Genomic DNA, 27,816 nt, shown 5'->3' with positions numbered 1-27,816 from the left:
GACATTGGAGACATTGGGTACGTTGGGCACGTTGGGCACATTGGGCATTGGGCGCATTGGGGACATTGGGCACATGGGGGACATTGGGCACATTGGGGGCATTGGGCACATGGGGGACATTGGGCACATGGGGGACATTGGGCACATGGGGGACATTGGGCATTGGGCATTGGGGACATTGGGCACATTGGGCATTGGGCACATTGGACATTGGGCACATTGGGGACATTGGGCACACTGGGCACATTGGGGGCATTGGGCATTGGGCATTGGGCACACTGGGCATTGGGCATATTGGGGACATTGGGCATTGGGCACATTGGGGACATTGGGCACATTGGGGACATTGGGCACACTGGGCACGTTGGGGACATTGGGGACATTGGGCACACTGGGCACGTTGGGGACATTGGGCGCACTGGGCACGTTGCGGGCATTGGGCACATTGGAGACATTGGGCACGTTGGGGACATTGGGGACATTGGGCACATTGGGGACATTGGGGACACTGGGCACATTGGGGGCATTGGGCATTGGGCACATTGGGGACATTGGGCATTGGGCACATTGGGGGCATTGGGGACATTGGGCACACTGGGCACATTGGGGACATTGGGCATTGGGGGCATTGGGCACATTGGGGACATTGGGCATTGGGCACATTGGGGACATTGGGCATTGGGGACATTGGACATTGGGCGCATTGGGCACATTGGGGACATTGGGGGCATTGGGCACATTGGGGACATTGGGCATTGGGCACATTGGGCACATTGGGGACATTGGGGACATTGGGCATTGGGGACATTGGATATTGGGGGCATTGGGCACATTGGGGACATTGGGCATTGGGCACATTGGGGACATTGGGCACATTGGGCGCATTGGGGGCATTGGGCACATTGGGGACATTGGGCGCATTGGGGGCATTGGGCATTGGGCACATTGGGGACATTGGGCATTGGGCATTGGGGGCATTGGGCACATTGGGGGCATTGGGCACATTGGGGACATTGGGGACGTTGGGGATGTTGGGCACGTTGGGGACATTGGGCACATTGGGCACATTGGGGACATTGGGGACATTGGGCATTGGAGACATTGGGCACATTGGGGACATTGGGGACATTGGGCATTGGGCGCATTGGGCACGTTGGGGACATTGGGGACATTGGGCACGTTGGGGACATTGGAGACATTGGGCACATTGGGGCATTGGGCATTGGAGACATTGGGCACATTGGGGACATTGGGCACATTGGGGACATTGGGGACATTGGGCACGTTGGCACATTGGGGGCATTGGGCACGTTGGGCACACTGGGCACGTCGGGGACATCAGAGCCATTGGGGCTTGCGGGGCCATTGGGGATGTGCCCCCCCCCGGGCCCTGCACTGACAGGCCCCCCCCCCCATGGTCCCTCTTGGGGACATCATTTGGGGCTGTCACAAACGCTGCCAGTGGCCTTTGGGGCCACCGTGGGGCCACCACCAAGGCCGTGAAGACCACCAAGCGCCGCCTCTGCTGCTCGTGGCCCTTGGCCGGCGTCCCCAGCGCTGTCCCCAAGGCCGTGTCCCCCCTCGTTGCCCCCGCAGGGTGACGCCGCCGAGGTGCTGGCCCTGACCAAGGAGGTGGCGGCCGGCGCGGAGCTGGACGAGGAGCTGGTGCGGGAATTGGCCTTCCAGGCCACCGGCGACCTGGCCCCGGTCAACGCCTTCATCGGTGGCCTGGCCGCGCAGGAGGTCATGAAGGTACCGCAGTTGTGGCCACCGGGGCCACCCCGGGCTGCCCGGCCCCACCCGTCCCCACCCGTCCCACGTGTCACAGCTGGGTCCCAGTTGGAGTTGGCGCTGCCCGACCTCGTCCCTGGGTGCCCTGGGGTCACCGCGCTGGCCCCGGTGGCGTCACCGGGCTTCTCCTGAGCTCCCTGCCTTGTCCTTGGCCCGTCCCTGCCCTGTCCTTGCCCTGTCCCCGCCGTGTCCCCCGGTGCTCTGTCCTGTCCTTGCCGCGTCCCCACCTGTCCTTGCCGTGTCCTTACCCTGTCCCTGCCATGTCCCCCGGTGCCCTGTCCTGTCCTTGCTGTGTCCCCCGGTGCCCTGTCCTGTCCCTGCCGTGTCCCCACCTGTCCCCGCCGTGTCCCCCGGTGCCCTGTCCTGTCCCTGCCGTGTCCCCACCTGTCCCTGCCCTGTCCTTGCCCTGTCCCTGCCCTGTCCTTGCCGTGTCCTTACCCTGTCCCTGCCCTGTCCTTACCCTGTCCCTGCCACGTCCCCCGGTGCCCTGTCCTGTCCCTGCCATGTCCCCACCTGTCCCTGCCCTGTCCTTGCCCTGTCCCCACCGTGTCCCCCGGTGCCCTGTCCTGTCCCTGCCGTGTCCCCACCTGTCCCTGCCATGTCCTTACCCTGTCCCTGCCCTGTCCTTACCCTCTCCCTGCCACGTCCCCCGGTGCCCTGTCCTGTCCCTGCCGTGTCCCCACCTGTCCCTGCCATGTCCTTACCCTGTCCCTGCCACGTCCCCCGGTGCCCTGTCCTGTCCTTGCCGTGTCCCCACCTGTCCCTGATGTGTCCCTGCCTGTCCCTGCCATGTCCTTGCCCTGTCCCCGCCGTGTCCCCCGGTGCCCTGTCCTGTCCCTGCCGTGTCCCCACCTGTCCCTGCCATGTCCTTACCCTGTCCCTGCCCTGTCCTTACCCTCTCCCTGCCATGTCCCCCGGTGCCCTGTCCTGTCCCTGCCATGTCCCCACCTGTCCCTGCCATGTCCTTGCCCTGTCCCCGCCGTGTCCCTGCCGTGTCCCCACCTGTCCCTGCCATGTCCCTGCCATGTCCCTGCCTGTCCCTGCCATGTCCCTGCCGTGTCCCCGCCTGTCCCTGACGTGTCCCCGCGTGTCCCTGTCCCCCAGGCCGTGTCGGGGAAGTTCACGCCCATCACGCAGTGGCTTTACTTCGATGCGCTCGAGTGCCTGCCCGAGGAGAACCGCGACACGCTGCTCACCGAGGAGCAGTGCCGGCCGGTGAGGGGCTGGGGCACCCTGGGGGGCTGGGGGCACCTTGGGGACTGGGGACACCTTGGGGACACCCCTGGGGGGCTGGGGACACCCCAGGAGCAGTGCCGGCCAGTGAGGGGCTGGGGACACCCTGGGGACACCCTGGAGACACCCCTGAGGGGCTGGGGGACACCTGAGGGGCTGGGGACACCCCTTGGGTTAGGGGACACCCCTGGGTGGCTGGGGGACATCCTGGGGACACCCTGGGTGGCTGGGAGACACCCAAGGGGTCTGGGGGACATCTGAGGGGCTGGGGACACCCCTGGGTGGCTGGGGGACAGCCCTGAGGGGCTGGGGACATCCCTTGGGTTAGGGGACACCCCTGGGTGGCTGGGGGACACTCCAGGAGCAGTGCCAGCCGGTGAGGGGCTGGGGACACCCTGGGGACACCCCTGGGTGGCTGGAGGACACCCCTGAGGGGCTGGGGGACACCCCTGGGAGGTGTCACCATGGGGCGACATCGCTTGGAGGACATTTACTGGGGGACACCCATCGCTCACCCATCGGGGTCAGCAGGTGCCTCGTGGGGTCAGGGTGGCCAACGAGCACCTGCAGGTGGTCATTCCATAAGGCCACTGGGCCGTGGCGGGTGTCACCCCTTGGGCCACCACCCCGCAGTGGCTCTGTGGCCCCGGGGGTGGCACACAGGCAGCTGAGCCCGGTGCCACCCTGTCCCCAGCGCAACAGCCGCTACGACGGGCAGATCGCCGTGTTCGGCGCCGAGCTGCAGGCCAAGCTGGGCGCCCAGAAGTACTTTGTGGTCAGTGTCCCCACCCGTGTCCCCACCCGTGTCCCCACCCCTGTCCCCACCCACGTTCTCCATTGTCCCTCAGTCTCTTCTGTTGTCACCTGTTCCTCAAACGTCCCCAAATTGCTCTTGGTGCGTTTGTCAGGTGCCGCCTCTCCCACCCACCCACCCACCCACCCATCCCCAGCCCTCCTGGGCCACCCAAAGTGTCCCCAGGTGTCCCTTAGGTGCACCCCGGTGTCCTCACACGCTTCCTGGTTGTCCCTCATGTTCTCAGTGTCCCTGATGTCCCCAACTCTGTCCGAGTGTTCTCGGAGTGTCCTCAGGAGCGTCCTAAAGTGTCCCCTCACCCCCATCCCTTTCCCACCCGCGTGTCCTCCACCCCCTTGGGCCACCTCGTGCTGTGTCCCCAACCCCCCTGGGCCACCTCATCCTCTGTCCCCACACATCCCCAACCCCCCCTGGGCCACCTCATGCTGTGTCCCCAACCCCCCTGGGCCACCTCGTCCCCTGTCCCCACACATCCCCAACCCCCCCTGGGCCACCTTGTCCTCTGTCCCCACATGTCCCCAACCCCCCTGGGCCACCTCGTGGTGTGTCCCCAACCCCCCTGGGCCACCTCGTCCCCTGTCCCCACACGTCCCCGCGTGTCCCCGGCAGGTGGGGGCGGGGGCCATCGGCTGCGAGCTGCTCAAGAACTTCGCCATGGTGGGGCTGGGCTGCGGCCCCGAGGGCAGCGTGACCGTCACCGACATGGACACCATCGAGAAGTCCAACCTGAACCGCCAGTTCCTCTTCCGGCCCTGGGACGTCACGGTGAGGGGCGGGAACGGCCGCAGCGTTGGTCGGCGGCGGCTTGGCCAGCACCAAGCTGGAGGTGGGCGGTGAGGGGGAGGGGCCTGAGAGGGAGGAGTTTGGGCAGCCATCCTCAAGGTGCTGCCGGTGAGTTGGCCAAGGTCAACGGTTGAGTTTCTGGGTCAACATCAGTGGCTGAGTTTCTTGGCCAAGGTCAACGGTTGAGTTTCTTGGTCAATGGCAACAGCTGAGTTTCGTGGTCAATGTCAATGGTTGAGTTTCTGGGTCAACATCAGTGGTTGAGTTTCCAGGTCAATGTCAATGGTTGAGTTTCTGGGTCAACATCAATGGTTGAGTTTCTTGGTCAATGTCAGCGGTTGAGTTTCTTGGTCAACATCAACAATTGAGTTTCATGCTTAACATCAACAGTGGAGTTTTGTGCTCAATGTTAACGGTTGAGTTTCTTGGCCGATGTCAACGGTTGAGTTTTTTGGTCAATGTCAATGGTTGAGTTTCTTGGCCAAGGTCAACAGTTGAGTTTCCTGCTCATTGTCAACGATTGAGTTTCTTTGCCAACATCAGCGGTTGAGTTTCATGCTTGACATCAACAGTTGAGTTTCTTGGCCAACACCCAACGGTTGAGTTTCTTGGCCAACACCCAACAGTTGAGTTTCTTGGTCAATGGCAACAGCTGAGTTTCCTGGTCAATGTCAACGGTTGAGTTTCTTGGTCAACGTCAACGATTGAGTTTCTTGGCCAACATCAACAATTGAGTTTCGTGCTTGACGTCAGCGGTTGAGTTTCATGCTCAATGTCAACGGTTAAGTTTCTTGGCCAATGTCAACGGTTGAGTTTCATGCTTGACATCAACAGTTAAGTTTCTTGGCCAATGTCAACGGTTGAGTTTCTTGGCTAACACCCAACGGTTGAGTTTTTTGGCCAAGGTCAACGGTTGAGTTTCGTGGTCAAAGTCAGCAGTTGAGTTTCTTGGCTAACGCCAACGGTTGTATTTCCTGGTCAATGCCAGTAGTTGAATTTCTTGGGCCAACATCAACGGTTGAGTTTCTTGGCCGACCTCAACAATTGAATTTCGTGCTCAATGCCAACGGTTGAGTTTCCTGGTCAATGCCAACGATTGAATTTCTTGGCCAACGGCAGCAGCTGAGTTTTGTGCTCAGCATCAACGGTTGCGTTCCATGTTTGACATCAGCAATTGAATTTCTTGGGCCACCGTCACCCATTGAGTTTCTTGGCCAATGTCAACGGTTGAGTTCCGTACTCAATGTCAACGGTTGAGTTTTTTGGTCAACGTCAACGGTTGAGTCTCTTGGCCAACGTCAATGATTGAGTTTCCTGCTTGACGTCAACAGTTGAGTTTCTTGGTCAACATCAACGGTTGAGTTTTATGGTTGACATCAACGGTTGAGTTTGTTGACCAAGGTCAATGGTTGAGTTTCTTGGTCAACATCAGCAGTTGAGTTTCTTGGCTAACATCAACGATTGAGTTTTATGCTTGACATTAACGGTTGAGTTTCTTGGCCAATGTCAACAGTTGAATTTCTTGGCCCATGTCAATGGTTGAGTTTCTTGGCCAACGTCAACAGTTGAGTTTCTTAGTCAACACCAATGGTTGAGTTTCCTGCTCAATGTCAACGGTTGAGTTTCTTGGCCAACATCAATGGTTGAGTTTCTCGGCCAACAACAACAGTTGAGTTCCCTGGTCAATGTCAACGGTTGAGTTTCTCGGCCAACACCCAATGGTTAAGTTTTGTGCTGAACGCCAACGGTTGAGTTTCGTGCTCAATGTCAATGGTTGAGTTTCTCAGCCAACACCAACAGTTGAGTTTCATGCTTGACATCAACAGTTGAGTTTCTTGGCCAACACCCAATGGTTGAGTTTTGTGCTCAATGTCTACGGTTGAGTTTCTTGGTCAACATCAACGATTGAGTTTCTTGGCCAACACCAACAGTTGAGTTTCTCAGCCAGCATCAACAGTTGAGTTCCCTGCTCAATGTCAACGATTGAGTTTTGTGCTTAATGTCAATGGTTGAGTTTCTTGGCCAATGTCAACGGTTGAGTTTCTTGGCCAACATCAATGGTTGAGTTTCATGCTTGACGTCAACGGTTGAGTTTCTTGGTCAACATCAACAATTGAGTTTCATGCTTGACATCAACAGTTGAGTTTCTTGGCCAGTGTCAACAGTTGAATTTCTCGGTCCATGTCAATGATTGAGTTTTTTGGTCAGTGTCAAGGGTTGACTTTCTTGGCCAACACCAATGGTTGAGTTTCTTGGCCAACACCAACAGTTGAGTTTCTCAGCCAGTATCAACAGTTGAGTTCCCTGCTCAATGTCAACGATTGAGTTTCGTGCTCAATGTCAACAGTTGAGTTTCTTGGCCCATGTCAATGGTTGAGTTTCTTGGCCCATGTCAATGGTTGAGTTTCTTGGCCAACGTCAACGGTTGAGTTTCTTAGTCAACACCAATGGTTGAGTTTCCTGCTCAGTGTCAACGGTTGAGTTTCTTGGCCAACATCAATGGTTGAGTTTCTCGGCCAACGACAACGGTTGAGTTCCCTGGTCAATGTCAACGGTTGAGTTTCTCGGCCAACACCCAATGGTTAAGTTTTGTGCTGAACGCCAACGGTTGAGTTTCGTGCTCAATGTCAACAGTTGAGTTTCTCAGCCAACACCAACAGTTGAGTTTCATGCTTGACATCAACAGTTGAGATTCTTGGCCAACACCCAATGGTTGAGTTTTGTGCTCAATGTCTACGGTTGAGTTTCTTGGTCAACATCAACGATTGAGTTTCTTGGCCAACACCAACAGTTGAGTTTCTCAGCCAGCATCAACAGTTGAGTTCCCTGCTCAATGTCAACGATTGAGTTTTGTGCTTAATGTCAACGGTTGAGTTTCTTGGCCAATGTCAACGGTTGAGTTTCTTGGCCAATGTCAACGATTGAGTTTCGTGCTTGACATCAACGGTTGAGTTTCTTGGCCAACACCAATGGTTGAGTTTCTCAGCCAGCATCAACAGCTGAGTTCCCTGCTCAATGTCAACGATTGAGTTTCGTGCTCAATGTCAACAGTTGAGTTTCTTGACCAATGTCAACGATTGAGTTTCTCAGCCAACACCAACAGTTGAGTTCCCTGCTCAATGTCAACAATTGAGTTTCGTGCTCAATGTCAACAGTTGAGTTTCTTGACCAATGTCAACGGTTGAGTTTCTCAGTCAACACCAACAGTTGAGTTTCATGCTCAGCATCATCGCTTGAGTTCCTTGGATGCGTGATTGGATTGGGGAAAGGGGCGTGGCTTAAGAGGGCGTGTCCCAAGGGGCGGGGCTCACAGCCCACGTGTTTCCCTCTCCAGAAGCTGAAGTCGGAGCGGGCGGCGGCGGCGGCGCGCGAGATGAACCCGGCACTGCGCGTCTGCAGCCGCACCGACCGCGTGGGCCCCGACACCGAGCGCGTCTACGACGACGACTTCTTCGAGGGGCTGGACGGCGTCGCCAACGCCCTGGACAACGTGGACGCCCGTGAGCTCGGGGGGCCGCGGGCTCTGGGGGGGCTCCGGGGGGCTGCAGAGACCTCCAGGGGTGCTGGAGGGACCCATGGGGGGCTACAAGGACTTTTGGGGGGCTACAAGGAGCCTTGGTCGTGCCCCGTAGCTCCTGGGGTGCCCCAAAGCTGAGGGTGCCCCATAGCCCCTCGGGGTGCCTCATAGCCCTTGGGGTGCCCCATAGCCCCTGGGGTGCCCCAAAGCTGAGGGTGCCCCATAGCCCCTCGGGGTGCCCCATAGCTCCTGGGGTGCCCCATATCTGAGAGTGCCCCATAGCCCCTCAGGGTGCCTCATAGCCCTTGGGGTGCCCCAAAGTTGAGGGTGCCCCATAGCCCTTGGGGTGCCTCATAGCCCTTGGGGTGCCCCATAGCCCCTGGGGTGCCCCAAAGCTCAGGGTGCCCCATAGCCCTTGGGGTGCCCCATAGCCCTTGGGGTGCCCCATATCTGAGAGTGCCCCATAGCCCCTTGGGGTGCCCCATAGCCCTTGGGGTGCCCCATAGCCCCTCGGGGTGCCCCATATCTGAAAGTGCCCCATAGCCCCTTGGGGTGCCCCATAGCCCCTGGGGTACCCCAAAGCTGAGGGTGCCCCATAGCCCCCGGGGTGCCCCATATCTGAGAGTGCCCCATAGCCCCTCAGGGTGCCTCATAGCCCTTGGGGTGCCCCAAAGCTGAGGGTGCCCCAGAGCCCCCGGGGTGCCCCATAGCTGAGAGTGCCCTATAGTCCCTCAGGGTGCCCCATAGCCCCTGGGGTGCCCCATAGCTGAGAGTGCCCCATAGCCCCTTAGGGTGCCCCAAAGCTGAGGGTGCCCCAAAGCTGAGGGTGCCCCAAAGCTGAGGGTGCCCCAGAGCCCCCGGGGTGCCCCATAGCCCCTGGGGTGCCCCATAGCCTCTGGGGGTGCCCCATAGCCCTCGGGGTGCCCCATAACTGACCCAGAGGCCCCGGGCAGGGCTCTACCCGGACTGGCACTGTGTTTACTCTTGGGGTGCTCCATAGCTGGGGGTGCCCCATAGCTGATTTGGGGTCCTGGGCAGGGCTCTATATGGACTGGCACTGTGTTTATTATGGGGTGCCCCATAGGCCCTGCTTGTGCCCCATAACCCCTGCTTGTGCCCCACAGCCGATTTGGGCTGCCCCACAGCCCCAGGGGTGCCCCACGGGTGATTTGGGGTGCCCCACAGCCAATGTGGGGTCCCGGCAGGGCCATACCTGGACCGGCACTGTGTTTACTGTGGGGTGCCCCACGACCCCTGGCCATGCCCCATATCTGAGGGTGCCCCACAACCCCTGGTCATGCCCCATATCTGAGGGTGCCCCACAACCAATTTGGGCTGCCCCACAGCCCCAGGGGTGCCCCATGGGTGATTTGGGGTGCCCCACAGCCAATTTGGGGTCCTGGCAGGGCTGTACCTGGACTGGCACTGTGTTTACTGTGGGGTGCCCCACGACCCCTGGTCATGCCCCATGTCTGAGGGTGCCCCACAACCCCTGGCCATGCCCCATATCTGAGGGTGCCCCATGACCCCTGGCTATGCCCCATGTCCGAGGGTGCCCCACAACCCCTGGTCATGCCCTATATCCGAGGGTGCCCCACAACCCCTAGCCGTGCCCCGTATCTGGGGGTGCCCCACAGCCCCAGGGCTGCCCCACGGGTGCCCCATGGGTGATTCGGGGTCCTGGCAGGGCTCTACATGGACCAGCGCTGCGTTTACTATGGGGTGCCCCATAGGCCCTGGTCTTGCCCTATAACCCCTGCTTGTGCCTCATAGCCAATTTGGGGTGCCCCACGGGTGATTTGGGGTGCCCCACAGCCAATTTGGGGTGCCCCATGGGTGAATTGGGCTGCCCCACAGCCCCAGGGGTGCCCCATGGGTGATTTGGGGTGCCCCACAGCCAATTTGGGGTCCCGGCAGGGCTGTACCTGGACTGGCACTGTGTTTACTGTGGGGTGCCCCACGACCCCTGGCCATGCCCCATATCTGAGGGTGCCCCACAACCCCTGGTCATGCCCCATATCTGAGGGTGCCCCACAACCCCTGGTCATGCCCCATATCTGAGGGTGCCCCACGACCCCTGGCCATGCCCCATATCCGAGGGTGCCCCACAACCCCTGGCCATGCCCCATATCCGAGGGTGCCCCACAACCCCTGGCCATGCCCCATATCTGAGGGTGCCCCACAATCCCTGGTCATGCCCCATATCTGAGGGTGCCCCACAACCCCTGGTCATGCCCCATATCTGAGGGTGCCCCACAATCCCTGGTCATGCCCCATATCCGAGGGTGCCCCACAACCCCTGGTCATGCCCCATATCCGAGGGTGCCCCACAACCCCTGGTCATGCCCCATATCCGAGGGTGCCCCACAGCCAATTTGGGGTGCCCCATGGGTGATTCGGGCTCCCGGCAGGGCTCTACATGGACCGGCGCTGCGTTTACTACCGGAAGCCGCTGCTGGAGTCGGGCACGCTGGGCACGAAGGGCAACGTGCAGGTGGTGATCCCGTTCCTGAGCGAGTCCTACAGCTCGAGCCAGGACCCCCCCGAGAAGGCCATTCCCATCTGCACCCTCAAGAACTTCCCCAACGCCATCGAGCACACGCTGCAGGTGCGTCCGGCCGTGCCCGGGGGTGCCCAGCGGCTGTGGGGGCACCGGGTGGGTGTGGACAGGTGTGGGGGCACTGGCTGGGTGTGGGGGCACCAGGTGGATGTGGGGGCACCGGGTGGGTGTGGGGGCACTGGGTGGGTGTGGACAGGTGTGGGGGGACCTGGGTGGGTGTGGGGGCACTGCGTGGGTGTGGGGGCACTGGGTGGGTGCGTCCAGCCCTGCCCGGGGGTGCCTGGTAGGGCTGTGGGGGTACTGGGTGGGTGCGTCCGGCCGTGTCCAGCGGTGCCCGGCGGCTCTGGGGGCACTGGGCGGGTGTGGGGGCACTGGGTGGGTGTGTCCAGCTGTGCCCAGGGGTACCTGGTGGCTGTGGGGGCACTGGGCGGGTGTGGGGGCACCTGGCGGGTGTGTCCAGCTGTGCCCAGGGGTACCCGGCAGCTGTGGGGGCACCCGGGTGGGTGTGGGAGCACCTGGCGGGGGCGTCCGGCCGTGCCAAGGGGCACCTGTGGGTGTGGACAGGTGTGGGGGGCACTGGGTGGGTGCGTCCGGCCGTGCCCAGGGGCACCTGGACAGGTGTGGGGGGCACTGGGTGGGTGCGTCCGGCCGTGCCAAGGGGCACCCGGACAGGTGTGGGGGGCACCGGGTGTGTCAGGCTGGGCAGTGCCAGGGTGGTACTTGGGGGGTTCCAGGTGGTTGGGGACTGGCTGGGGGTCCTGGGGTGCCCTTTGGGGGTTCCCTGGTTTGGGGGGTTCTGGTTTGGGGAGTTCTGGTTCTGGGGGGTTCTGGTTTTGGGGTGTTCTGGTTTTGGGGAGTTCTGGTTTTGGGGGTTCTGGTTTTGGGGGTTCTGGTTTTGGGGAGTTCTGGTTTTGGGGGTGCCCGTTCTGACGGATTCTGGTTTTGGGGGGTTCTGGCTTTGGGGTGTTCTGGTTTGGGGTGTTCTGGTTTTGGGGGTTCTGGTTTTGGGGGGTTCTGGTTTGGGGATTCCTGGTTTTGGGGGGCTTCTGTTTTTGGTGGGTTCTGGTTTTGGGGAGTTCTGGTTTGGGGGGGTTCTGGTTTTGGGGGATTCTGGTTTTGGGGGGGTTCGGGTTTGGGGGGTTCTGTTTTTGGGGTGCCCGTTCTGAGGGGTCCCGGCTGCCCGGACCCCCCCGCTGACAGCCCCTCCCCCCTGCAGTGGGCCCGTGACGAGTTCGAGGGGCTCTTCAAGCAGCCGGCCGAGAACGTGAACCAGTACCTGATGTGAGCGGGGGAGGGGACCCCAAATCCCACGGGAACCCCCCCAAATCCCACTGAATCCCCCAGATCCCACGGGAACCCCCCCAAATCCCACTGAATCCCCCAAATCCCACGGGAACCCCCTAAATCCCACGGGAATCCCCTAAATCCCACGGGAACCCCCTAAATCCCACGGGAATCCCCTAAATCCCACAGGAACCCCCCCAAATCCCAATGAATCCCCCAAATCCTACAGGAATCCCTTAAATTCCACAGGAATGCTTCCAAATCCCACAGGAATCCCCCAAATCCCAATGAATCCCCCCTAAATTCCACGGGAATTCTCTCAAGTCCCAATGAATCCCCCAAATCCCACGGGAACCCCCCCAAATCCCAATGAATCCCCCAAATCCCACAGGAATCCCCCAAATCCCACAGGAATCTCCCCCAAATCCCACAGGAATCCCCCAAATCCCAATGAATCCCCCAAATCCCACAGGAATCCCCCAAATCCCAATGAATCCCCCAAATCCCACAGGAATCCCCCCAAATCCCACAGGAATCCCCCAAATCCCAATGAATCCCCCAAATCCCACAGGAATCCCCCCAAATCCCACAGGAATCCCCCAAATCCCAATGAATCCCCCCAAATCCCACAGGAATCCCCCCAAATCCCACAGGAATCCCCCAAATCCCAATGAATCCCCCAAATCCCACAGGAATCCCCCCAAATCGCAATGAATCCCCCAAATCCCACAGGACTCCCCCAAATCCCACTGAATCCCCCAAATCCCACGGGAATGCCCAATGAATCCCAATGAATCCCCCAAATCCCACAGGAATCCCCCCAAATCCCACAGGAATCCCCCAAATCCCCCAGGGCTCCCCCCACGTCACCCCCATCTGGGGGTACCCGTACAGCTCCCTGCTCATCCCCCACAGCCCTCATCACCCCCCTCCCCAGGAACCCCAAATTCCTGGAGCCGACCCTTCACCCAGCTGGGACCCCTGTGACCCCCCCGACCTCCTGTGACACCCCAAAACCCCCCAGTGACACCCCATAACCCCTGTGACACCCCAAAACCCCCTGTGACACCCTGTGACACCCTGTGACACCCTGTGACCCCCTGTGACACCCTGTGACACCCTGTGACACCCCATAACCCCTGTGACACCCTGTGACACCCCATAACCCCCCTGTGACACCCCATAACCCCTGTGACACCCTGTGACACCCCATAACCCCAGTGACACCCTGTGACACCCAGTGACACCCTGTGACACCCTGTGACCCCCTGTGACACCCATTTCCCCCACAGGGACCCCAAGTTCCTGGAGCGCACCCTGCGCCTGGCGGGGACCCAGCCCCTGGAGGTGCTCGAGGCCGTCCAGCGCAGCCTCGTCAGCGACCGGCCCCGGGCGTGGCCCGACTGCGTGGCCTGGGCGTGCCGGCACTGGCACCGCCAGTACAGCAACAACATCCGCCAGCTGCTGCACAACTTCCCCCCGGGACAGGTTAATTAGCTCATTAATTACCTTGTTAGCCCCGTTAATGGCCGCGCTAATCCCCATTACCTCATTAAATCTCCGTTACCTCATTAACCACCGTTACATCCTCAACCCCCATCCCTCGTTAACCCCAACACCCACCGGCTGCTGCACAACTTCCCCCGGGACAGGTTAATTAGCTCATTAATTACCTCGTTAGCCCCGTTAATGGCCTGCTCAACCTCCATTACTTCGTTAAATCCCCATTACCTCATTAACCCCCGTTACCTTGTTAACCCCAACACCTGCCAGCTGCTGCACAACTTCCCCCAGAACAGGTTAATTATCGCATTAATTACCTCGTTAGCCTGGTTAATGACCTCCTCAACCCTCATTACTCTCTTAAATCCCCGTTACCTCATTAACGACTGTTACCTCGTTAACCCCAACACCCGCCAGCTGCTGCACAACTTCCCCCGGGACAGGTGGGCACCTGTTAATTACCTCACTAGCCCCATTAATGACTCGTTAGCCTGGTTAATTAGCTCATTAACCCCTTTAATTACTTCTTTAGCCCCATTAATTGCCTTGTTAGCTTGGTTAATGACCTCATTAACCCCCATTACCTCCTTAAAAGCCTGTTACCTCATTAACCACCATTACCTCATTAACCCCAACACCCGCCGGCTGCTGCACAACTTCCCCTGGGACAGGTTAATTATCTCATTAATTACCTCGTTAGCCTGGTTAATGACCTCCTCAACCCTCATTACCCTCTTAAATCCCCGTTACCTCATTAACCCCCGTTACCTCGTTAACCCCAACACCCGCCGGCTGCTGCACAACTTCCCCCCGGGACAGGTGGGCACCTGTTAATTATCTCATTAATTATCTCGTTAGCCTGGTTAATGACCTTGCTAGTCCCCATTATCTCCTTAAATCTCCATTACCTCGTTAACCACCGTTACATCCTCAACCCGCACTACCTCGTTAAATCCCCGTTACCTCATTAACCACCGTTACCTCGTTAACCCCAGCACCTGCCAGCTGCTGCACAACTTCCCCCCAGGACAGGTGGGCACCTGTTAATTACCTCGTTAGCCTAATGACCTCATTAACCCCCATTTCCTCATTAAATGCCCGTTACCTCATTAACCACTGTTACATCCTCAACCCCCGTTACCTCGTTAACCCCAACACCTGCCAGCTGCTGCACAACTTCCCCGGGACAGGTTAATTATCTCATTAATTACCTCATTAGCCTGGTTAATGACCTCCTCAACCCCCATTACCTCCTTAAAAGCCCGTTACCTCATTAACCACCGTTACCTCGTTAACCCCAACACCTGCTAGCTGCTGCACAACTTCCCCCCGGGACAGGTTAATTAGCTCATTAATTACCTCGTTAGCCCCGTTAATGACCTCCTCAACCTCCATTACTTCGTTAAATCCCCGTTACCTCATTAACCCCCGTTACCTCGTTAACCCCAACACCCGCCGGCTGCTGCACAACTTCCCCCGGGACAGGTTAATTAGCTCATTAATTACCTCGTTAGCCTGGTTAATGGCCTCGCTAATCCCCATTACCTCATTAAATCCCCATTACCTCGTTAACCACCGTTACATCATCAATCCCTGTTACCTCATTAACCCCAACACCCGCCAGCTGCTGCACAACTTCCCCCTGGGACAGGTGGGCACCTGTTAATTACCTCGTTAGCCTAATGACCTCATTAACCCCCATTTCCTCATTAAATGCCCGTTACCTCATTAACCACTGTTACATCCTCAACCCCCGTTACCTCGTTAACCCCAACACCTGCCAGCTGCTGCACAACTTCCCCCAGGACAGTTAATTATCTCATTAATTACCTTGTTAGCCTGGTTAATGACCTCGCTAACCCCCATTACCTCCTTAAAAGCCTGTTACCTCATTAACCACTGTTACCTCATTAACCCCAACACCCGCCGGCTGCTGCACAACTTCCCCTGGGACAGGTTAATTATCTCATTAATTACCTCGTTAGCCTGGTTAATGACCTCGCTAACCCCCATTACCTCGTTAAAAGCCCGTTACCTCATTAACCACCGTTACCTCGTTAACCCGCCGGCTGCTGCACAACTTCCCCCGGGACAGGTGGGCACCTGTTAATTAGCTCACTAGCCCCATTAATGACTCATTAGCCCGGTTAATTACCTCGTTAACGCCTTTAAGTACCTTGTTAACCCCATTAATTACCTCGTTAGCCTGGTTAATGACCTTCTCAACCCCCATTACCTCACTAACCACCGTTACATCCTCAACCCCCATCCCTCGTTAACCCCAACACCCGCCGGCTGCTGCACAACTTCACCCCGGGACAGGTTAATTAGCTCATTAATTACCTCGTTAGCCCCGTTAATGACCTCCTCAACCTCCATTACTTCGTTAAATCCCCATTACCTCATTAACCCCCGTTACCTCGTTAACCCCAACACCCGCCAGCTGCTGCACAACTTCCCCCGGGACAGGTGGGCACCTGTTAATTACCTTGTTAATTACCTCGTTAGCCTAATGACCTCATTAACCCCCATTACCTCGTTAAAAGCCCGTTACCTCATTAACCACCGTTACATCCTCAACCCCCATTCCCTCGTTAACCCCAACACCCGCCGGCTGCTGCACAACTTCCCCCCGGGACAGGTGGGATTACCTCGTTAACGCCGTTAATTATGTCAATAACCTCAAATACTTTGTTAGCCTAATTGCCTCATTAAGCTAATTAATTTCTTTGTTAACCCATTACCTCATTAACTTAATTTCATTAAATACAATTTCCTCATTAACCCAAATTCCTTCATTAATCCCAATTCCCTCATTAACCTCAATTAACCTCGTTGATCCCAGTTCCCTCCTTAACCCAAATTAAGTACCTCATTAACCCCAATTAAGTGCTCATTAACACCAATGAAGAACCTCGTTAACCCCAATTAAGAGCCTTGTTAACCCCAATTAAGGGCCTCGTTAACCCCAATTAAGAGCATCCTTAATCCCAATTAAGAGCCTCATTAACCTCAATTAAGAGCCTCATTAACCCCAATTAAGGGCCTCATTAACCCCAATTAAGAGCCTCATTAACCGCCATTAAGAGCCTCGTTAATCCCAATGAAGAACCTCATTAACCCTAAGAGCCTCATTAACCTCAATTAAGAGCCTCGTTAACCCCAATTAAGAGCCTCATTAACCGCCATTAAGAGCCTCATTAACCTCAATCAAGAGCCTCATTAACTCCTATTATGAGCCTCGTTAACCTCAATTAAGAGCCTCATTAACCCCTATTATGAGCCTCGTTAACCCCAATTAAGAGCCTCATTAACCCCAATTAAGAGCCTCGTTAACCCCAATTAAGAGCCTCATTAGCCACCATTAAGAGCCTCGTTAACGCCAATTAAGGACCTCGTTAACCCCAATGAAGAGCCTCATTAACCCCCATTAAGAGCCTCATTAGCCCCTATTATGAGCCTCATTAACCCTAATTAAGAGCCTCGTTAACGCCAATTAAGAGCCTCATTAACCCTCATTAAGAGCCTCGTTAAGCTGCTGCCTTTGTCCCGCCCCCACAGAAGACGAACTCGGGGACGCTGTTCTGGTCGGGGCCCAAGCGCTGCCCCCACCCGCTCGTGTTCGACCCCGACAACGTGAGTGGGGTCACCCACGGGTGGGTCTGTGGCACCCACGGGTGGGGCTGTGGCACCCACGGGTGGGGCTGTGTCACCTTTGGGTGGGGATGGCACCCACGGGTGGGGCTGTGTCACCCACGGGTGGGGCTGTGGCACCCACGGGTGGGGCTGTGTCACCCACGGGTGGGGATGGCACCCACGGGTGGGGCTGTGTCACCCACGGGTGGGGCTGTGGCACCCACGGGTGGGGATGGCACCCACGGGTGGGGCTGTGTCACCCACGGGTGGGGATGGCACCCACGGGTGGGGCTGTGGCACCCACGGGTGGGGCTGTGGCACCCACGGGAGGGGATGGCACCCACGGGTGGGGCTGTGTCACCTTTGGGTGGGGCTGTGTCACCTTTGGGTGGGGATGGCACCCACGGGTGGGGCTGTGTCACCCACGGGTGGGGATGGCACCCACGGGTGGGGCTGTGTCACCCACGGGTGGGGATGGCACCCACGGGTGGGGCTGTGTCACCCACGGGTGGGGATGTGTCACTCTCAGGTAGGGGCTGTGTCACCTTTGGGAGGGGATGACACCCTTGGGTGGGGTTTCTGTCACTTTTGGATGGGGCTGTGTCACCCACGGGTGGGGCTGTGTCACCCACGGGAGGGGCTGTGTCATCTGCCTGCTCTGGGTGCCCCCTGTGCCGTGTGGGTGCCACGCTGTCACCTTTGAGTGTCACCTGCCCGCTCTGGGTGCCCCCCATCCCCCTTTAGTGCCACGCTGTCACCTTTGGGTGTCACCTGTCTGTTCTGAGTGCCACCCAATGCCCCTTTAGTGCCACCCCGCCACCTTTGGGTGCCACCTGCCCGCTCTGGGTGCCCCCCATCCCCCTTTAGTGCCACCCCGCCACCTTTGGGTGTCACCTGCCTACTCTGGGTGCCCCCCATCCCCCTTTAGTGCCACCCCGCCACCTTTGGGTGTCACCTGCCCGCTCTGGGTGCCCCCCATCCCCCTTTAGCGCCACCCCATCACCTTTAGCTGTCACCTGCCCGCTCTGGGTGCACCCCGTGCCCCCTGGGTGCCCCGTGGGTGCCCCGTGGGTGCCCCCGTGACGCCGCTGTGCCGCTGCCCCCCAGCCCCTGCACCTGGACTACGTGGTGGCTGCCGCGAACCTCTTTGCCCAGAGCTATGGCATCGTGGGCTCGCGGGACCGGGCGGCCGTGGCCGAGCTGCTGCGCCACGTCCGAGTGCCCCCCTTCGCCCCCAAGGCCGGCGTGCGCATCCACGTGTCCGACCAGGAGCTGCAGAGCGCCAGCGCCGCGCTGGGTACGGCCGCGGGCACTGCGGGCACTGGGGGGCACTGGGGGGAATGGGGGTATTGGGGGGAATGGGGGCACTGGGAGCACTGGGGGGAATGGGGGCACTGGGGGGAATGGGGGCACTGGGAGCACTGGGGGTACTGGGGGGAATGGGGGCACTGGACCAGGAGCTGCAGAGCACCAGCGCCGCGCTGGGTACGGCGGGGGGCACTGGGAGCACTGGGGGCACTGGGGGGCACTGGGGGGAATGGGGGTATTGGGGGGAATGGGGGCACTGGGAGCGCTGGGGGTACTGGGGGGAATGGGGGACACTGGACCAGGAGCTGCAGAGCGCCAGTGCCGCGCTGGGTACGGCCGGGGGCACTGGGGGCACTGGGGGGAATGGGGGGAATGGGGGTATTGGGGGGAATGGGGGCACTGGGAGCTCTGGGGGGAATGGGGGCACTGGGGGGAATGGGGGCACTGGGAGCACTGGGGGTACTGGGGGGAATGGGGGCACTGGACCAGGAGCTGCAGAGCGCCAGCGCCGCGCTGGGTACGGCCGGGGGCACTGCGGGCACTGGGGGGCACTGGGGGTACTGGGGGGAATGGGGGTATTGGGGGGAATGGGGGCACTGGGAGCGCTGGGGGTACTGGGGGGAATGGGGGACACTGGACCAGGAGCTGCAGAGCGCCAGTGCCGCGCTGGGTACGGCCGGGGGCACTGGGGGCACTGGGGGGAATGGGGGGAATGGGGGTATTGGGGGGAATGGGGGCACTGGGAGCTCTGGGGGGAATGGGGGCACTGGGGGGAATGGGGGCACTGGGAGCACTGGGGGTACTGGGGGGAATGGGGGCACTGGACCAGGAGCTGCAGAGCGCCAGCGCCGCGCTGGGTACGGCCGGGGGCACTGCGGGCACTGGGGGGCACTGGGGGGAATGGGGGTATTGGGGGGAATGGGGGCACTGGGAGCACTGGGGGTACTGGGGGGAATGGGGGCACTGGACCAGGAGCTGCAGAGCGCCAGCGCCGCGCTGGGTACGGCCGGGGGCACTGGGGGGCACTGGGGGCACTGGGGGTACTGGGGGGAATGGGGGGAATGGGGGCACTGGACCAGGAGCTGCAGAGCACCAGCGCCGCGCTGGGTACGGCCGGGGGCACTGGGAGCACTGGGGGGCACGGGGGGTACTGGGGGAACTGAGGGGGTATGGGGGCACTGGGAGCACTGGGGGCACTGGGGGGAATGGGGGCACTGGGAGCACTGGGGGGAATGGGGGCACTGGGAGCACTGGGGGTACTGGGGGGAATGGGGGCACTGGGAGCACTGGGGGGAATGGGGGGAATGGGGGACACTGGACCAGGAGCTGCAGAGCGCCAGCGCCGTGCTGGGTACGGCCGGGGGCACTGGGGAGAATGGGGGGCACTGGGGGTACTGGGGGGAATGGGGGCACTGGACCAGGAGCTGCAGAGCGCCAGCACCGCACTGGGTATGGTCAGGGGGGCACTGGGGGGAATGGGGGCACTGGGGGGCACTGGGGGCACTGGACCAGGAGGTGCAGCGCACCAGTGCCGTGCTGGGTATGGCCAGGGGGCACCTGGGGCACTGGGGGCACTGGCGGGAATGGGGGGACTGGGAGCACTGGGGGCATGGGGGGAATGAGGGCACTGGGGGGAATGGGGGCACTGGGAACATTGGGGGCACTGGACCAGGAGCTGCAGAGCGCCAGCACCATGCTGGGTATGGCTGGGGGGGCACTGGGAGCACTGGGGGGCACGGGGGGCACTGGGGGGAATGGCAGGCACTGGGAGCACTGGGGGCACTGGACCAGGAGCTACAGAGCGCCAGCACCGTGCTGGGTATGGCTGGGGAGGCACTGGGAGCACTGGGGGGGCACTGGGTGAGGGCCTGAGGCACTGGGAGGTACTGGGAGCACTGGGGGCACCGGGTGAGGGCCTGAGGCACTGGGAGCACTGGGGGCCGGGGTGCCAGGAGTGCCACAGGGGTCCCGTGGGGGTCCTGTGGGTGCCAGGGGTGCCCCGTGGGGGTCCCATGGGGGTCCCGTGGGTGCTGGGGGTGCCGGGGTGCCGCGGGGGTCCCGTGGGTGCCCCGTGGGTGCCGGGGTGCCCCGTGGGTCCCGTGGGTGCCCCATGGGGGTCCCGTGGGTGCCCCGTGGGTGCCCCGTGGGTGCCACGTGTGCCCCCTCCCCGCAGACGACGGGCGCCTGGAGGAGCTGAAGGCGTCGCTGCCCAGCCCCGAGGAGCTCCCGGGTTTCCGAATGTTCCCCATCGACTTCGAGAAGGTGGGTGCTGCCTGCCCCGCCCCCACACCACCACCACCCCCCCTGGGTGCCCCCCACCCACCCCCAGGGGCCCCCCCAGCCCCTCATCCAGTGCCCCCCAGTGCTCCCAGTCCCTCACTCAGGGTGGCATTCGCAGCTCCCCTCAGTGCACCCCCCCCCCACCCCTGGGTGCCCCCTGACCCCCCTGAGTGCCCCTCTGACCCCCCGGGTGCCCCCCGGCTCCCCCTGGGTGCCCCCCTGACCCCCCCTGAGAGCCCCCCTGATACCCCTGAGTGCCCCTCCCCACCCCTGGGTGCCCCCTGACCCCCCTGAGTGCCCCTCTGACCCCCCGGGTGCCCCCCGGCTCCCCCTGAGTGCCCCTCTGACCCCCCCTGAGAGCCCCCCTGACCCCCCTGAGTGCCCCCCTGGGTACCCCCCTGACCCCCCTGAGTGCCCCTCTGACCCCCCGGGTGCCCCCTGACCCCCCCGACTGCCCCCCTGACTGTCCCCTTACCCCCCCTGGGTACCCCCTGACCACCCCCAGCTGCCCCCTGACCCCCCCGACTGCCCCCCTGACCCCTGGGTGCCCCTCTGGCCCCCCTGGGTGCCCCCCTGACCCCCCCCCTGGCTACCCCCCGACCCCCCCTGACTGCCCCCCTGACCCCTGAGTGCCCCCTGTCCCCCCTGGGTGCCCCTTGACCCCCTGGGTGCCCCCCCAGGTGCCCCCTGACCCCCCCGTGGGTGCTCCCGACCCCCCCTGACTGGACCCCTGACCTCTGTGGGTGCCCCTCCCCACCCCTGGGTGCCCCCCTGACCCCCCTGAGTACCCCCCTGACCCCCCTGGGTGCGCCCCCCCCACCCCTGGGTACCCCCTGGGTGCCCCCTGACCCCCCCCCGAGTGCCCTCCTGACCCCCCTGAGTGCCCCCCTGACCCCCCCTGGGTACCCCCCGACCCCCCCTGGGTACCCCCTGAGCCCCCCGGGTGCCCCCCTGACCCCCCCTGGGTGCCCCCCTGACCCCTGGGTGCCCCTCTGACCCCCCCTGGGTGCCCCCCTGACTGCCCCCTGACCCCTGAGTGCCCCCTGACCACCCCCGGGTGCCCCCTGACCCCCCCGGGTGCCCGCGGTGCCCGCAGGACGATGACACCAATTTCCACATGGATTTCATCGTGGCCGCCTCCAACCTGCGGGCGGAGAACTACGACATCCCCCCGGCCGACCGGCACAAGGTGGCACTGGGGGCACTGGGACAGGGGCTGGGGGCACTGGGGGGCACTGGGAGAGGGGCTGGGGGCACTGGGAGGCACTGGGAGAGGGGTTTGAGGGCACTGGGGGATACTGGGAGGCACTGGGGGATACTGGGAGGCACTGGGAGAGGGGTTTGGGGGCACTGGGGGATACTGGGAGGCACTGGGAGAGGGGCTGGGGGCACTGGGAGCACTGAGAGAGGGGCTGGGGGGCACTGAAGGATACTGGGAGCACTGAGGGAGGGTTGGGGGCACTGGGAGGCACTGGGGGAGAGGTTGGGGGGTACTGGTAGCACTGGGGGCACTGAGGGAGGGGCTGGAGGGCACTGGGAGCACTGGGGGGCACTGGGAGGCTGCCAGTGTTACCCTGGGAGAGGGGTTGGGGGGGGGGGCACTGGGAGCACTGGGAGAGGGGTTTGGGGGCACCGGGAAGCACTGGGAGAGGGGCTGGGGGCACTGGGGGATACTGGGAGAGGGGCTGGGGGGGGCACTGGGGGCACTGGGAGAGGGGCTGGGAGGCACTGGGGTTGTTATGGGGTGTTCCAGGGTTATTATGGGGTGTTACCGGGTTGTTATGGGGTGTTCCAGGGGTTGTTATGGGGTGTCACCGGGGTTGTTATGGGGTGTTACCGGGTTGTTATGGGGTGTTCCAGGGTTATTATGGGGTGTTACCGGGTTGTTATGGGGTGTTACCGGGTTGTTATGGGGTGTTCCAGGGGTTGTTATGGGGTGTTACCGGGTTGTTATGGGGTGTTCCAGGGTTATTATGGGGTGTTACCAGGGTGGTTTTGGGGTGCTCCAGGGTTGTTATGGGGTGTCACCGGGGTTGTTATGGGGTGTCACCAGGGTCTCTATGGGGTGTTCCAGGGGTTGTTCTGGGATGTTCCAGGCGTTGTTTTGGGGTGTCACCGGGGTCTCTATGGGGTGTTCCAGGGGTTGTTCTGGGATGTCACCGGGGTCTCTATGGGGCATTACGGCTGCTGGGGCTCCCGTGCAGTGTCCCAGCATTTCCTGTGGGGTATGTGGGGCACACACAGAGCCCGTGTGTGTGTGTGACTCCGGTGCCCTGTGGGGACCCTCGGGCTGGTTTTTGGGGCCATCTCCCCCTCACCCCAAAACGCCTCCATCTCTCTGTGTCCCAGAGCAAGCTGATCGCGGGGAAGATCATCCCGGCCATCGCCACCACCACGGCGGCCGTGGTGGGCCTGGCGTGCCTGGAGCTCTACAAGCTGGTGCAGGGCCACCGGCGCCTGAGTTCCTACAAAAACGCCTTCCTCAACCTGGCCCTGCCCTTCGTGGGCTTCTCCGAGCCCCTCGCCTGCCCCCGCAACAAGGTGGGGACGCTGTGGGGTGGGGGGCACGGCCTGGAGGGGGTTTGGGGTCACTGAGGGGGGTTTGGGGTCACTGAGGGGCGGGGGGGGCACGGCCTGGAGGGGGTTTGGGGTCACTGAGGGGGGTTTGGGGTCACTGAGGGGTGGGGGGGGCACGGCCTGGAGGGGGTTTGGGGTCACTGAGGGGGGTTTGAGGTCACTGAGGGGTGGGGGTGAGGCCAGAGGGGGTTTGGGGTCAGTGAGGGGGGTTTGGGGTCACTGAGGGGTGGGGGGTATGGCCTGGAGGGGGTTTGGGGTCACAGTGGGGCTGGGGGTCACTTTCAGAGGGGGTTCGGGGTCGCAGTGGGACTGGGGGTCGCTTTCAGAGGCAGTTTGGGGTCAGTGAGGGGTGGGGGGTGAGGCCGGAGGGGGTTTGGGGTCGCAGTGGGGCTGGGGGTCACTTTCAGAGGGGGTTCGGGGTCAGTGAGGGGTGGGGGTCGCTTTCAGAGGGAGTTTGGGGTTAGTGAGGGATGGGGGGTGAGGCCAGAGGGGGTTTGGGGTCAGTGAGGGGCAGGGGGCACAGCCTGGAGGGGATTTGGGGTCAGTGAGGGCTGGGGGTCACTTTCAGAGGGGGTTTGGGGCCGCAGTGGGGCTGGGGTCGCTTCCAGAGGGGGTTTGGGGCTGCAGTGGGGCTGGGGGTCACTTTCAGAGGGGGTTTGGGGCCGCAGTGGGGCTGGGGTCGCTTCCAGAGGGGGTTTGGGGTCTCAGTGGGGCTGGGGTCGCTTTCAGAGGGGGTTTGGGGCTGCAGTGGGGCTGGGGGTCAGTTCCAGAGGGGTTTGGGGCCGCAGTGGGGCTGGGGGTCACTTCCAGAGGGGTTTGGGGTCACAGTGGGGCTGGGGGTCACTTTCAGAGGGGTTTGGGGCCGCAGTGGGGCTGGGGGTCACTTCCAGAGGGGTTTGGGGCCGCAGTGGGGCTGGGGTCACTTTCAGAGGGGTTTGGGGCCGCAGTGGGGCTGGGGTCGCTTCCAGACGGAGTTTGGGGTCTCAGTGGGGCTGGGGTCGCTTTCAGAGGGGGTTTGGGGCTGCAGTGGGGCTGGGGGTCACTTCCAGAGGGGTTTGGGGTCACAGTGGGGCTGGGGGTCACTTTCAGAGGGGTTTGGGGTCACAGTGGGGCTGGGGGTCAGTTCCAGAGGGGTTTGGGGCCACAGTGGGGCTGGGGGTCACTTTCAGAGGGGTTTGGGGCCGCAGTGGGGCTGGGGGTCAGTTCCAGAGGGGTTTGGGGCCGCAGTGGGGCTGGGGGGTCAGTTCCAGAGGGGTTTGGGGCCGCAGTGGGGCTGGGGGTCACTTTCAGAGGGGTTTGGGGCCGCAGTGGGGCTGGGGGGTCAGTTCCAGAGGGGTTTGGGGCCGCAGTGGGGCTGGGGGTCAGTTCCAGAGGGGTTTGGGGCCGCAGTGGGGCTGGGGGTCAGTTCCAGAGGGGTTTGGGGCCGCAGTGGGGCTGGGGGTCACTTTCAGAGGGGTTTGGGGCCGCAGTGGGGCTGGGGTCGCTTCCAGACGGAGTTTGGGGTCTCAGTGGGGCTGGGGTCGCTTTCAGAGGGGGTTTGGGGCTGCAGTGGGGCTGGGGGTCACTTCCAGAGGGGTTTGGGGTCACAGTGGGGCTGGGGGTCACTTTCAGAGGGGTTTGGGGTCACAGTGGGGCTGGGGGTCAGTTCCAGAGGGGTTTGGGGCCGCAGTGGGGCTGGGGGTCAGTTCCAGAGGGGTTTGGGGCCACAGTGGGGCTGGGGGTCACTTTCAGAGGGGTTTGGGGCTGCAGTGGGGCTGGGGGTCAGTTCCAGAGGGGTTTGGGGTCTCAGTGGGGCTGGGGGTCAGTTCCAGAGGGGTTTGGGGCCGCAGTGGGGCTGGGGGTCAGTTCCAGAGGGGTTTGGGGCCGCAGTGGGGCTGGGGGTCAGTTCCAGAGGGGTTTGGGGCCGCAGTGGGGCTGGGGGTCAGTTCCAGAGGGGTTTGGGGCCGCAGTGGGGCTGGGGTCACTTTCAGAGGGGTTTGGGGCCAGTGGGGCTGGGGGTCACTTTCAGACGGGGTTTGGGGTCACAGAGGGGCTGGGGGTCAGTTCCAGAGGGGTTTGGGGCCGCAGTGGGGCTGGGGGTCACTTTCAGACGGGGTTTGGTCCCCCCACGGCCCTGCCCCCCCTCGGCTCTGACCGTGCCCCACTGTCCCCAGTACTACGAGGTGGAGTGGACGCTTTGGGACCGGTTCGAGGTGCAGGGCCTGCAGCCCGACGGGCGGGAGATGACCCTGCGCCAATTCCTCGCCTACTTCAAGGTACTGGGAGGGACTGGGATGGACTGGGAGGAGCTGGGGAGCAGCCCAGGGAGATGGGGGTGGGGGGAAGGTGAAGCCCCCGTGGTGGGCGATGTCCCCACGGCCCCGCTGTCCCCCCCTGTCCCTGCAGAAGGAGCACCGGCTGGAGATCACCATGCTGTCCCAGGGCGTCTCCATGCTCTACTCCTTCTTCATGCCGGCGGCGAAGCTGCGCGAGCGCCACGACCAACCGTAGGGCACTGGGGATACTGGGGACACTGGGGACACTGGGGACAGCAGGAACACTGGGGATAGTGGGGACACTGGGGACAGCGGGGACACTGGGGATACTGGGGACACTGGGGACAGGAGGAACAGCAGGAACAGCGGGGAGGGGACACGGCCAGGGGGCTCAGGGGGACAGGAGGTCTGGGGAAAGGACACAGCCACGTCCTGGGGAGGGGGTGGGTGGGACAGGGCCAGGCCGTGTCCCCTCCCCACAGGGTGCCCATCCCCTCTGGGTGCTGGGGTGGCCTGGCGGTCACTGTGTCCCCTCCTTGTGTCACCCTGGGATGGACAGAGATCATGGGCCAAGTGCCTGCCATGTCCCAGCCTCGTGTCCCAGCCTCGTGTCCCTGTCACGTCCCGCCTTGTTCCCCTGCCCAGGATGACAGAGACTGTCCCACGTCCCTGCCATGTCCCTCCACGTCCCCCACTGGCCCCACAGGATGACAGAGACTGTCCCACGTCCCTGCCATGTCCCTCCACGTCCCCCACTGGCCCCACAGGATGACAGAGACTGTCCCACATCCCTCCATGTCCCCAACTGTCCCCACAGGATGACAGAGACTGTCCCATGTCCTTTCACATCCCTCCATGTCCCTTTGTGTCCCCCACAGCCCCCTCAGGATGTCAGAGACTGTCCCGCGTCCCTCCATGTCCCTCCACATCCCTCACTGTCCCCGCAGGATGACAGACACTGTCCCGTGTCCCTCCATGTCCCTCTATATCCCCCTCAGGATGTCAGAGACTGTCCCACGTCCCTCCATGTCCCTCCACATCCCTCACTGTCCCCGCAGGATGACAGACACTGTCCTGTGTCCCTCCATGTCCCTCTATATCCCCCTCAGGATGTCAGAGACTGTCCCACGTCCCTCCACGTCCCCCACTGTCCCCTCAGGATGACAGAGACTGTCCCACATCCCTGCCATGTCCCTCCACGTCCCCCACAGTCCCTGCGCGATGACAGACACTATCCCATGTCCCTCCATGTCCCCACAGTCCCTGCACGATGACAGAGACTGTCCCACGTCCCTGCCATGTCCCTCCACATCCCTCCATGTCTCCCACTGTCCCCTCAGGATGACAGAGACTGTCCCATGTCCTTTCACGTCCCTCCATGTCCCCCACAGCCCCCTCAGGATGTCAGAGACTGTCCCGCGTCCCTCCACGTCCCTCCGCATGCCTCACTGTCCCCTCAGGGTGACAGAGACTGTCCCATGTCCTTTCACGTCCCTCCATGTCCCTGCCACGTCCTTCCATGTCCCCCACCGGCCCCGCACAATGACAGACACTGTCCCATGTCCCTCCATGTCCCTGCCATATCCTTCCACGTCCCCCACAGTCTCCACAGGGTGGCAAAGACTGTCCCACATCCCTCCATGTCCCTCCACATCCCCCACCGTCCCCTCAGGATGACAGAGACTGTCCCACATCCCTCCATGTCCCTCCACATCCCCGACTGTCCCCACACGATGACAGAGACTGTCCCACATCCCTCCACGTCCCTCCATGTCCCCCACCAGCCCCGCACAATGACGGAGATCCCACCCCCCCTCCCCCCATCCCACCCCCGTCGTGTGCCCCATCCCCATGCCTCCCACCCGTGCCGCGTGTCCCAGCGCGTGTCCCCCCCCCCGTCCCCGCAGGATGACGGAGATCGTCACGCGGGTGTCCAAGAAGAAGCTGGGCCGCCACGTCAAGGCGCTCGTGTTCGAGCTGTGCTGCAACGACGACAGCGACGCCGACATCGAGGTGCCCTACGTGCGCTACACCATCCGCTAGGGGGCGCCCGCCGGCCCCGCCCCCCCTCTCCGCACGGGCCCCGCCCCCCGTCACGCCCCGCCCCCTCTCCCCACCAATAGTCGTCGTTGTGTCAGCCCCGCCCCCTGGGTGAGGGCGGGGTTTGGGGGCGGGGCCAGGGTCCCGCCCAATAAACATAGACCTTGGCAAAAAAGGGGGCGTGGCTTGAGTCACGTGGCACGGCCGGCACGTGGCAGCGGTGAGGAACGAGAGC

At 62.0% G+C, this 27,816-nt stretch overlaps 1 protein-coding gene and 1 long non-coding RNA gene across 2 annotated transcripts in view; one reads left to right on the top strand and one right to left on the bottom strand.

The window, feature by feature from the left end:
• UBA1 (ubiquitin like modifier activating enzyme 1) overlaps nt 1–27,814 on the top strand; it is a 42,802-nt gene extending 14,988 nt beyond the window's left edge. Inside the window, exons 8-23 of the mRNA XM_032094793.1 lie at nt 1,597–1,752; nt 2,896–3,006; nt 3,719–3,799; nt 4,448–4,603; nt 7,956–8,121; nt 10,550–10,746; nt 11,915–11,979; nt 13,275–13,470; nt 17,047–17,121; nt 18,229–18,418; nt 20,603–20,691; nt 21,806–21,898; nt 23,059–23,250; nt 25,440–25,541; nt 25,672–25,772; nt 27,449–27,814. Coding sequence (XP_031950684.1) covers nt 1,597–1,752; nt 2,896–3,006; nt 3,719–3,799; nt 4,448–4,603; nt 7,956–8,121; nt 10,550–10,746; nt 11,915–11,979; nt 13,275–13,470; nt 17,047–17,121; nt 18,229–18,418; nt 20,603–20,691; nt 21,806–21,898; nt 23,059–23,250; nt 25,440–25,541; nt 25,672–25,772; nt 27,449–27,584 — 2,106 coding nt within the window. The 3' untranslated portion in view covers nt 27,585–27,814. The remainder of the gene's footprint in view (nt 1–1,596; nt 1,753–2,895; nt 3,007–3,718; nt 3,800–4,447; nt 4,604–7,955; nt 8,122–10,549; nt 10,747–11,914; nt 11,980–13,274; nt 13,471–17,046; nt 17,122–18,228; nt 18,419–20,602; nt 20,692–21,805; nt 21,899–23,058; nt 23,251–25,439; nt 25,542–25,671; nt 25,773–27,448) is intronic.
• Nucleotides 13,620–14,242, bottom strand: LOC116437207. The gene is made up of 3 exons (XR_004237215.1): nt 14,155–14,242; nt 13,879–13,936; nt 13,620–13,731 (listed from the first exon to the last, which is right to left on the bottom strand). It is a non-coding gene; the product is annotated as an uncharacterized LOC116437207 (long non-coding RNA).
• Nucleotides 27,815–27,816: the final 2 nt, after the last annotated feature.

This window comes from Corvus moneduloides, chromosome 34, assembly GCF_009650955.1.
Source record: "Corvus moneduloides isolate bCorMon1 chromosome 34, bCorMon1.pri, whole genome shotgun sequence".
Classification (NCBI taxonomy): Eukaryota; Metazoa; Chordata; class Aves; order Passeriformes; family Corvidae; genus Corvus; species Corvus moneduloides.
Note: the sequence above shows the minus strand (reverse complement) of the source record. Positions and strands in the feature narration are given on the sequence as shown.